Source organism: Arachis ipaensis, chromosome B09 (assembly GCF_000816755.2).
Source record: "Arachis ipaensis cultivar K30076 chromosome B09, Araip1.1, whole genome shotgun sequence".
Classification (NCBI taxonomy): domain Eukaryota; kingdom Viridiplantae; phylum Streptophyta; class Magnoliopsida; order Fabales; family Fabaceae; genus Arachis; species Arachis ipaensis.
This window is the reverse complement of record NC_029793.2, coordinates 50,792,722-50,805,106: the sequence shown is the minus strand read 5'-3', so window position 1 is coordinate 50,805,106 and position 12,385 is coordinate 50,792,722. Positions and strand designations below refer to the sequence as shown.

At 34.9% G+C, this 12,385-nt stretch overlaps 1 protein-coding gene across 1 annotated transcript in view; it reads right to left on the bottom strand.

The window, feature by feature from the left end:
- LOC107615452 (protein MON2 homolog) overlaps positions 1-12,385 on the bottom strand; it is a gene marked incomplete in the record, with an annotated part of 37,769 nt that overhangs the window by 18,429 nt on the left and 6,955 nt on the right. Inside the window, 17 exon segments of the mRNA XM_016317514.2 lie at positions 3-25; positions 176-359; positions 1,155-1,241; positions 1,906-1,965; positions 2,049-2,114; positions 2,211-2,295; positions 2,372-2,469; positions 2,594-2,651; positions 2,987-3,114; positions 3,204-3,352; positions 7,395-7,458; positions 7,727-7,796; positions 9,943-9,995; positions 10,098-10,178; positions 11,291-11,392; positions 11,514-11,570; positions 11,680-11,734. Of these exon segments, the coding sequence (XP_016173000.1) occupies positions 3-25; positions 176-359; positions 1,155-1,241; positions 1,906-1,965; positions 2,049-2,114; positions 2,211-2,295; positions 2,372-2,469; positions 2,594-2,651; positions 2,987-3,114; positions 3,204-3,352; positions 7,395-7,458; positions 7,727-7,796; positions 9,943-9,995; positions 10,098-10,178; positions 11,291-11,392; positions 11,514-11,570; positions 11,680-11,734 (1,420 nt within the window).

Below are 12,385 nucleotides of genomic sequence, written 5' to 3'. Positions count from 1 at the left end.
ACTTGATCCCAAAACGGTTCCACTCCTGCAGTGAGAACAGCAAACAATCCAATAAAGTGAACAAAGGTCTATATATCACAAGTATCTTTGCTTGAAGAATAAAGGGCATGGAATCAACACTTAATGACATTATATAAAAGATAATTTAGAATAAATGGTTACTGAAGTTACATACTGTGAGCATTATTCACAATGATGGATATTATTCTCTCCACTGAAAAGCTTATGCTTCCAATTTTTTGACTTGCAGTTGGTCCCAAAACACTTGAAGCAGACATGCATTGATGTGAAAGTTGACATAAAGCAGAGAGGAGGGACTTCACAGCAGAAATATGCATCAAAGCAGAACTCTCAAAAAGCTTCAGAAAAGAAGTCAAAATATGAAGATATTGAGTAAGACAAAAAGACCCAAGTATTCAAAAACGAAAAAATGGAGGAAGAAACAAAGTTAATTCTGTTAGCAAGACAATCAAGTTTTCATTCTCAAAGTTGAAAGTTAAAAAGCATTTCTATGAAAAAGGACATGGTTATGACAAGGAAAACATTTTTGCAGGACTTTTAAGATGACAACCCTACAAGCACTCCAAGAAGAGGAAGAATATTATTAAACAACTTCAGGGTCGTTCACAGTCATCCTAAGTTGAGCTTAGTTAGACTGTATAGATAGTTTACTGTTCCATAATAATCTATACTTGGTTGCCCGCTAAGCGAGTGTTTTTTACTTGCCAACTATACAAGCCGCAGCCTACTTGTTACTAATGATACAAAATCATTTCCCTAGCCTTCTCCCTCTAGTTTCAGTTTTTCTCACTCTCGTCTGACTAGACCCTGTAAGGTTTAGTGGGTCGCAATTTCTTTTCCATGCCCAACAACTTATAGAGTAAGCTGAGAAGAGGTTCTAAAAGAGTCTAGAGAAGTCTAGAAAGATCAGAATCTGTTAGAGCTGTAAGTGTGCATAATTAACTTAAGTGTAAAGTGCAAGCATAACCCTCCTTGTCCTAGCTCTATATATAAAGCTATAAGTTTGAGCATTAATATACGCATAATAATACAACACTCACTCTCATTCTCTCTCAACCTCTCTTCTCTTCTCATTCTCTTTCCTTCATCAAACTCTATCACCAACCAACAAAAATTAAAGCTGGTTCGCTCACCTGAGAATTCAAGGAAGAGAGTATATTGAAGTCACTGTATTGGGCAGACAGCTCTCTTGTAAACTTTTGGACAGGAGTAGAAACCTCCTGCAGATTTAACAGTCATGAATTTCTAGAGAGTTTTGAACACACACCCCTGGACACACACACCCGGGAAAAAAACAAAAGAAAGAAAAACAAGTAAAAAAACAAAAAGGAACCAACAACTTAGGAAAACCTTTTTTCTTCCTTTTATTTTATTATCCTCTATATTATCCTCTATATTGCATCGAAAAGAAAGAGTTACAAATAGTGAATAAGTTAAAGCATAAAACAAACATGAAAAAGAGAGAAAATAAATGGTAAAAAGCTTTCCAGTCCCTCAACAATACTTGTTGGAGTCAGAGAAACCCCATAGAAAAAGCCACAAGCTTTGCACCAAATTCACATCACATCCCACTTAAGTGAAGTATGATAAAGACACCTCTTTGAAAATCCAAGAGTTCTTCTGCATAGTTTGCAATTTTGCATATTGCAAACTGAAAAAAAAAACATAGCCTCTAAAGTGTACAATATGCAAGGATAAGAAAAGTTCATTTGCAGACGCAAAAATAAGAAACAGAATAGCCAATCAACCAACAAAAACCAATAAAGCCATGCAGTTCATGTGTGTAGACAAAACATTATGATCAAGTGGTATTGAGATGCCAAAATGATGGTATTGTCATTCAATGATTTATTGCACATGATATTGATCAGTAAATAAAATTACCTGGGCAGTGGCATGTGGGGAATTAATCGCTCGATCTAAAGCCGCTAGAGTTTCCAACACCTGTAATTATTCATAATGACAACTCATCAGAGAAAGAAATTCCAACCTACTAACAGATGACAAGAGATAGTATAAGAACCTACCAAAACCCATGATGGGCCCAAAACATTATGCAGTCGGTGAGCAATGTTGAAGAGAGTTCTCAAAGCCTAGTTCACAAGATCAATCCCAGTGAAATTGAGAGCCATAGGTACGTTTAAACTTTAAAATGTACAAATTGCCAAACAAAGAACTAGGATGACCACCTGTACATTCTTGGGAGTAAGCACTATGCTTTCCCTCTGTTCAACTGATAGTTCGGACCGTTTTGATGCCGGAGACGGCAAAGCACTGCTAAATATCAAACTTTAGCCGGAATCATAATAATCAAGAAGAAAGAAATATATCAACAGTTTGAACACCAGACCTCTTTCTTTCTGTTTCTGCTGGAAAATTGATAGTAAATTTGCAAAGGGATGCAAGAAATGAGTTTAAGGGCTCTACAGCTCGGAGAATCCCACAAGCCTGTAGAATCATGTCAACCATCATCTCTTTTTTACTAAGTATATATATATATATATATTGACTTGACTTCACATATCACTCAAATAAATTACCAGAACTAAGATAATGGCCAAAGCTGAGTTACCTGAGTAAATGCCTGATATCCCTTTAATATTTCCAATACAATAGCCTCTCCTTGTGACCTTCATAATAACCACAAGTGATATGATATGGGATATCTCAAAAGGCTAGATTTAACCAATAGTATCTTTTCTTTATCCAAGAAAAATATTATTAAGATGCAGAAATATGACATAAGGTTGTCCTCACAATGAAGTCTATCTTGGTGATTGGTGTCTTAGCACTAACGTAACATTTTTTCCCCTACAATTTAGCTTGCAAGATCAATACAATAATTTTGACTACTAACAGGTTGGAATCCAACAAAGTTTCATTCTGTAATAGGTTCTATTATTTAATGATGTAGGATATACAGCTTCAATTGTTATCTATACAAAATGCATGTTTGAAAACAAACCTTGATAGAATAAGGGATAATGCATCAAGTATTGTCAACCACAGTGAGTCAACCATTGAAATGCAGAGAACTGCAGTTTTACCAGTCCACTTTGCTGGTGGGTCACTGTCACATCTAGGGGACTCAAGCTGTTTACACATAGAGAAAGCAAGTTGTTAATCAACATAACATAAATGAAGTAGAAAATGGAAAAGAAAAATCAGCAGAGAGATATTACCTCCCCAACATCCATGGCTTCATCAGTTAACGTTGCAACAGTGAAGACGACCCCTAGTAGGCCTTCTACTGCTAAAGTTATGGCATGTGCTTCACTGGCAACTAAGACTGCAGCATTGGAAGCATCATTATCGAGACTCCATTCAATCCCTACAGAAAGAACATCTAGAATGTTAAGCATAAAAGAACAACTATGTATTGTAACACATTACTGCAGCTTTAATGATCTTAAACAGGTCCAAGTCATAGGACATAATAGTAGAATATAACAAACAACCAATATCGTCAAACAAATCATCCCATACATGTTATTTATTCTACAGTGTTTCCCTGGCAAATTCAAATTCCCGATATGAAACAGTAGCCAGTTGGTAGAATATAACATTATTCACATCAATTCAAATTTTAATAAAAATCCAAATAAAATCTAAAATTTAAAGCCATATAATTTTCAAGATTGTTACAGGTATAAAACCAATTTCAGACAGTGGCAAACAGAAAAATCGTTATCTTCCCCAGATAACAGATGAACTTTTATTAATGAGGACTGAATAATTGTACAAGAATGCTGGACAAGACATCCTCAATACTGAAAACAAGAATCAGCAAAAGAAGCAAAGCTTTCCAACCTCTCAGCATATTTGAGGGGAAAACCCTCTCTACATAAATGATATGGTTTGCACGGGCAACACCTAATCCTATCCCACAAGATGTTCTTTGCACCAAGAGAGCATTGGGCTACCAAATGGGTTTATCAAAGCAAAAATGTTCAAAGAATGAATTCGGAAATGAAAGTAAGATTTGCAAGAAAAGATATAGAGGAATAAAGAGGCCAAGATCTTTTAATTGTACAAGCCGTCAAATTGACAGAATCAAGGAGATCCAAAAGGATTACTAAATCTAGAGCGTCTCTATCATTTAGATTGCTAAATTAGGGGAAGTCCCAATAGTAAATGGAGACCACCATGATATATTCTTTTATTTTTTTTCCCTATCACTTTATACGCTTCTCCGCTTATTAAAATAAAAATTCTTCCTTGATCAATTTCTTTTTAATAAAGAAAAAGTAAAAAGAAAAAAAGAGCTCAAAGAATTTTTTTGGCATCAAAGAACCATGTAGCATAGGTATTACGCAAGCACAGAAGAATAGTATTGAATTCCTAAACATGAAAGAAGAATAAGCGCAGCACTACCTCTCAATTAAACTAACTGCTTATATTTACGGGAAAACTACAGCTTAATCCCTGAAATTCTCATGATGTAACAATCTAGTCAATCAAAAAGAATATTAGTCTCTGATTTTACCACGGTTATAACAAGTTAGCAAAATCTCCTTTTGGGATCCCATTGAGAAGGTTTCTAAGCAGTTAGCAATTTATAAAGGGACCTATTTCTCTTTAGGTGGTTGCATCAATCTCATCCAGTCTTGCATCTCAAGTATTCCTGTTTATTTCTTGTTGTTCCATATTCCAGTTGGAGTGGCAAACACCATTGAAAAAATTGTGAGGCACTTCCTTTTATGTGGTCCTAAAAAGAAAGGAGGCTTGGGTCTTGGCAATATTGTGTCTAAGTACATTACTTTGGTGGCAAAATGGCTATGATGTTTTCCATTAGAATCCCAATCTCTTTGAAATCAAGTTATCAGAAGTAAATATGGTATGGACAGGAATGGGTGGGATGCTAATTCTGCTACTCGTGCTAAAACACTAATTTCAAACCCTAGGTGATGGATCTCATTTCAACTTTTGGAAGGACCACTAAATAGGAGGTACCTCCGTAAACCTAGCCTTTCGTTGTCTACATCTATCCACCTTCCATAATTCTCCTGTTAAATCCTGGATCCTCTTTCTCTTTGGACTTCCATTTCTTTCCTAACCTTAATGATAGGGAATCCTCTGAACTTCTTGATTTGCTTAGGTCTCCTTGATGCCATTTCTTTGTGACACCTCTAACCTTGAGAAAAGGATATGCTCTCTTCACTCCTCTGGTAGTTTGTTGTAAATCCTTCTTCTTACTCATTCCTCCAACACAACTTACTAGACAAACCCATTTGCAAGTCCAAAGCTCCCTCTAAAGTCAAATTTTTTATATCGAAAGTTATGCTTAACAAAATTAAGACCCATGACTTGTTGCAGGTTCGAAGGTCACATAAGGGTATCTCCCCCATTGAGTGTGTTATGCGTGGAGCAAATTCATAGTCAAATTTACATTTGTTTTAGCATTGCCTCATGGCTTTTTTTTATGGAACAAATTGTTTAGCAACTTTGCCAAATGTTGGGTGTACCTGCAACCCTGGACCAATTTCTGTTGACTACCTTTGTTCGGTTTGGTAGTAGGAAAGAGGCAAAAGTTTTGTGGCATTAGCGACAAAAAAGTGCCTTTAAAACTTAAAGGTAAATTTTATCGCACCGCTATAAGACCGGCTATGCTGTATGGTACGGAGTGTTGGGCGGCTAAAAGGGAGCACGAACATAAGCTGAGTGTGGCAGAGATGAAGATGTTGAGATGGATGAATGGTCATACGCGATTGGATAAAATAAGGAATGAAGATATAAAGAAGAGAGTTGGAGTAGCACCCATTGTGGAAAAGATGGTTGAATCGCGTCTCAGGTGGTTTGGACATGTGAGAAGAAGACCTATAGAACATCCAGTCAGGAGGGTGGATGAGATGGAAGATGGACAAAGGGCGAAAGGCAGAGAAAAACCTAAGAAGACCATCCATGAGGTGGTCAAACGAGACCTACATGTAAACGGTCTCTCTGTAGACATGATACATGACAGAGCACAATGGCGTCGTTTGATTCATGTAGCCGACCCCACTTAGTGGGACAAGGCTTTGTTGTTGTTGTTGTTGTTGTACTCTTTGGTTGGAGCATAACGCATTTACCTTCAATGGTAAATCTTTTGGTAAGCAAGTTTTATGGGATAGGATTAAATGCCTAGCATCTATTTGGCGTAAAGCTCATGATTTGTATAGGAGACTTTTCACTGTTGAAATTTATTCATTTTTCATATAATCATTTTTACCTTCCTTCTTTTTATGTAGTCACTTTTGTTTATTATCTTTTGTCTTTTTTAGCATATATTTAAATCCTATAGTGCAGGAATGACACAATTAGATGCAATGCAAATGTGTATAAAATATTTCAATAACTGAAAATAACATCCAATTTTCTAATTTTATTTTTCAACATTATTATTACTAAATTATATTAAAAAAATGTAAATTGTTGAAAGGAAAAATAAGTGATATATAGCTAACAAAGTCAATATATAACTAATGATCAAAACTAGATAAAAAAAAAACTCTAAGAAAAAACTGTAAGAACATCATACGTTCTAATGCTATAGGAAGTTCATCACCTAATACATAATGAGCCAATTGTTTTTCTAAATAAGAACGGAAGAGAAAGAGTGCGAGACATGAAATTATGTAGGAGGAGACAAAGAAATGGTGTGAAGTAGATGTTGATTTATACAGTAAATATGAGTTGAAGTGAGCATTAAACGGGGAGAATGAATTAGGTTTTATTAATCAATTTATACATATTAAAAAGAAATAACAATAATATTAAAAGCATAGAGTAGCCTACATAGAAGTAAAGAACAAGAGGAGCTAAAAGGATATGTTAGAAGCTATCCAAGATGTCAAGAGTTTATCATGTCATTGCCATTACTTGGTTTTTTTATATATTACAAATAGATAAATAGATTTTCTTAAAATGAAATTTGCTCTCCAAAACAGACATGTAATGTTAGAACTTCGACCATTGATGTGAACTAACATTCTTTATAATATAATTTTTTTTAGGAGTAGATAATTCAAAGTGGGAAATTATAAGATTAATACTAGGTTGATTATATAGATGCTATTCTCTGTGATAGTATAAATGTAGTTATATAGATAAATGTCCTTTTCTATGTTGTTGCAAACTAAGTTTATGGTTGACATGACAAACTTATAGAGCAAAAGTTTACGTGTCACTCACTCACTACACACTCCTTTGATCTCTTTTTTGATATATTATAAATTTATAATAGATAATAGATTGTTTAAAATTATGAAAAAATCTGATCTCAATATGAAGCCGTGGCCGGTGGATAAAAAAAGGGACTAAAAGCAATTATTTAACTTTGTACGAAAGAGATAGATATCAAAGTAATTGCACAACCTAAATACGAATATCAATACCTTTGGCTTTGCTACTAAACATCCCTGCAACAGCTGCCAGGCTCTCCTCACTTGATTCTTGAACCTAGAGAATGCATCTAAAGTTTCTTCAATACATACAATTTATAATCAATGCAGAAAAAGGACAGAAAACAACCCTAGCTAACAGTCTTCAGAATAGCATATGTATGATATATAAAAAGGCTGCACGAAAGTATGCATTAGCAACAATGAGAGTAAATTCCCCCTTTTTCTGGGCACCATTGAAAGCAAAACAAAGTGAGTCATTCCTTGGTACCCTGCCATTAAATGCATGACTGAAAAATTGGATGAAAACATTGTCAAAATCATACCTGTACACTTGAAACAACTCTAGCAAGAGCTTTGACCATTCCCTCCACAACATTTGTATTTTTTGGGTGCCTATGACAACAATAGATAGCAGCATTGAATACAAAATAATCAACTTGTTTGTGCGTATGCGTGTGTGTGCACTAAAGAACTAAGTGGATAGATTTGATTTAGGTTGCCTTCTAAAAGGTGCATTTGTTTCACCTTTTGAAAAGGGTGATTTTATAATTTGATTATTTTATATTGTTGAAAATAGGTTGTTCTGAGAAGCTATTCTTTTCAGTTTCTACCGAAGACTGAAATGGATTCTTTTGAGAATCTATTTATTTTAAATAAACTATCCAAATTATGTGAAATGTAATTTTCTTTAGTCAAAACGGTGATTTTGTTGTCAAAAATGGCTAAAAGCCTAAAACAAATGTACCCCAGAAAGGGAACCTTAAATCACCATCTGAATGATAAGAAAGCATAACTCTAGATGAAATGACGACATATTGATAGCGAGAACCTTTTCCCAGACATTAGATGCAGAATAATGTAACATAATAACTGATATTTGGATAAATAAGTACACCCCACCACATTGCATCCAACTACTATCATGATTTCTTTAAGAGATTCTTGTTACATTATTCTAGCTTTCTAGCTCTGCTGATTTTATATTTTTGACAATAACATAGACAAGTGGAGGAGAAGGTCCGCAAAGCATCTAGTTAGAAGGGTGAATCAGATGGAAATATACAAGTGGCAAAAGGTAGACGAAGACCTAAACAAACCATAAACGAGGTAATGAAAAGAAATCAATATGTAAATAGTCTCATTGTAAACATAATATAATATATGATAGGCAGTGTTTGGTTAGTGCCCATGTCCATCAAAAACATGGACACAGTGGCACATTTCCACCGTTTGTTAAGACACGTTTTTTATGAACACAGTGGCACACAAATGCACATAATATACATGTCTTCAGGACGCCTCTTTAAAGCAGAGACATTGAGACACATTCTATAATACACGAATTTTGACACTTTCATCCTTAATTATTTTTCAAATTGCCAATTTTATCCTCAACCTAACCCCTCTTTTCCCACTCTCTCTGCTCCTCCCTCCCTTTGCATTCCTCTACCACTGTCCTCTCCCTCCATCACCGATCATTACACCACCACCGCCACCGATGCCACAATGCCCTCCTCTCTTCGTCCTCCTCTTCATTCCACCCTTCCTCCCTCTGCTCTCTTTTTCATCTATTTCTACTCCTCCTTCGCAACCCTCCCTCCAAGCCGCCATCATTTTCTGCCTCACCTCCATCTTTCTTCAACTTCATCGAGTCACCTCTGTCACATCTCCATCCCACTTCATCGACATCATCTCCCTTGTGCCAACTCCTTCCCTGCCTCTGTCTTTTTTGTATCAGTTTTTTTTAAAAAACCGAAAGTTAATTGTTGAACCTTTTAGTATGTTTTAGTTTTTTTTTTCTTTTTATTTGAATTGTTGAACTGATGATTAAATTGTTGTTGATATTGATTTGGAGTGAGGTTGAAAATGGTGCTGAAAATCAATGGTGGTGATGGTGGTGGTGGTTATAGCTGGTGTAAAATAGACATTTGAATTAGACAATATTTGAATTAGACAATTGTGTCTTGTACATCATCACCAAACATGTTAAAAAAATTTGTGTATGTGTATGCCTATGTCTATTTGTGTATGTGTTCTTGTGTCTAAAGGACACTAACCAAACACAGCAATAGGGCACAATGGCATCATTTGATCCATGTAACCGACCTCATCTAGTGAGATAAAGCTTTGTAGTATTTTTGTTGTTTGACAATAACATGGACAACAAGGGTAAGTACTCATCCCTAAAGATACAAGCATTTGATAACCAAAGAATTGAATAAATGTGCAATGCCACATAGGCTTTACATAGTACAAATCACCAACTATGGTTTACTCCCTTTTACAAACCTCCATCAGTTTCTTAAATATATAAACATGCCGTATTGAGTCAAATCTTCGAAAGACTTCCCCATTCTATGTAAATCTAAATTGTTAAAATATCCATTAGTACTGAGTAGTACTGACAAGCAATGACCTATATTGCCAAGGTGCACACAGAACACTACAATGGGATAGAGTAGTTATAAGGCGTACTGATGAATCAGTACTACCAACCATTATGGACAATATCATAAAACAAACAAAAGTATTAACTTACATATCAAAATTTTGGAAAAGAATTCGCAAGGTCCGTGCCTCGACACAAAATCCCTACAGTCCATCATTTCTAGTTTTAGATTAAAGATTGACAAATCGAATCAATAACCCATATGAAAGGAAAATGAAAAGAATAACAATGAACATATGGATTACCCTCAAAATCTCAAGAACAAGAATTCGATGCCATAGTGGCAAGTCAAGAAAGGTAACCTTCAATAACATACTGAGAAATACCTGCAAATAAAAAATAAATAAATAAATGAATAATATAGCACCATCAGATTCTGTAGAGAATGGGATGCTATCGATATATTAGGAGGTTCAAACTAAGATCACATAAATTACTCATTGTGAGGCATTAAACTCAAGTGAGGATGTAATTTCAGCCCATAGACAAGTGCTCTAGATAGGATGCAATGTCAAAGAGTACTCAAAACCAAATTTTTGCCACTTACAACCAGAAGCTTGTTCTACTTTCAGGGCCTGACATCGGTGAAACAATAACATACAGTCCCATATTATAATGCCAAGGCCTGGAGGTCTCAAGCCCCAGAAAATGCAGATCAGAACTTTTATAGACCACATGCAGTAGACTATCTTTAAAAATAGAGTTAGGACAGTGAGAAGGAAAGGCTTTCTGGAAATGAAATTATTCCAGGGCTATCATATGTATTGCCTCTTTAGTGTGTGAGGATAAATGAAAAAGATAAAATAAAAATTTAAAGTGGCCGCTTATGCAATAGGTTGCTGTCCTGACCGATTAGTGGATTCAGCCTAAAACGTTCATGAAGAGCTCTCTTTAATGGAGAGTTGCAAATAGACTACAATGTCTCAAGGTAAGAGCTATTCTTTGGCCCTTTATCCCCCCAGTCCCAACCAAAATTTTGTTTCCCCTTCCACACTTAGTTCTCATCCTCATTTAAACCCATTTTATGAACCCTGCACCCCCTCTTCTCTTTTCCCTTCTTCACCTTAAAAAATTTCAAGTAAGAAACAAGAAAGAATTTTATTGAGGTAAAGAGAAGAAATTACAAAAAGTAAGGACGATAAGGAACCCATTAAAAACAAGATTGTCAAGTTACAAAAATGTTTTTTTACTTCTCCTTCACCTCTAAGTAACAAATGTTATCCTAAATTCAGTTTAAAATCTTAACATCGTAAACGGAACCCATTAAAAACAAGATTGTCAAGTTACAATTTTTTTTAGTTCTCCTTCACCTCTAAGTAATTAATGTTATCCTAAGTTCAGTTTATCATCTTAACATCGTAGAAGGCTGTAGTGACTGTTCCAGAAGTTTACTTGACATTAAAGAATGGTTACATGGAAAAAGGAAAAGAAAACTTACCTCACATTCAGTGATGAGGGAAGAACTATAAAGCCTAATAATATGAGCAACTGAACGCAAGACCAAACGGCGAAAAATAGGTTCACCGGCTTCTCCTTCCAGCTGTCAACAAATTAAGGAATTATGACAAAGCAAACCCTATATTGTATGTAAAGTATAAACTCTATGTAATAAAGAATGTTAATAGTGAAACATAGTCATCTTGTTTAAAAGCATAAATTACCTCTGCATTGGTACGAAGGGAAGTCATCAGGAGTGAACATATCTGCCTTCTTAAAGCCTGAGAAAATTTCAGAAGAAATATAGACATAAAAGAATGAAAAATTTGTTTAATATGATTACATTAAAGACCTGAAAGAACGTTAAGAATTGCAATTAAACATGGACACCTGCTCATAGGGTAGTAAGATTCTGAAAACAGCAACATAATTGGACAATATGAACCTGGAAAACATGACATAAGTGTCATAATGAATATTTATTCACAATGCAGACTCGGCATTTTTGTATTGAATAAACGGAATTCAACAATCCAAGCAAGACAGTTCTAAAGAACAGGGATAACCTAGTTTATAGAATATGTAAGTCAAATTCTCAATAGCTCAATAAATAATGTATGTGGAAACAAGCGGATGTATATCTAACTAAAAAAGACATTATCAGATTTTGAAAAGTCAGAAACTAATGAGTAATGAATTCAAGCAGCACCAATTTCATCATAGACGTTAGCGTTATAAGCAAAGAAATTCCATGAGAAATGAAGAGTCATGAGGCATATATAAAAATGGAAAAACAATAAATATTCAACCGATACATTAGCGTATTAACTTAAAGTAGTTTAACTTAAAAGTAGTGCTTTGTTTCGATTTTACGAAGGAAAAAATTTTAAAAGTAGTGCTTTTCATTGTGAATTGTTTGTATAATATATAATATTTGATACTTAGGGTAATTTTGATTCAGAAAGAGAAAAAAGTGAAGCTAATCAACTTTCTGCCTATAATGAGATTCGCAAGTGTGCACTCAATTTGTGCCAATAAAAGCATTTCACTCACCTAATCTCGAGATTTGTCAATTTATAAAACAAATTACACATTC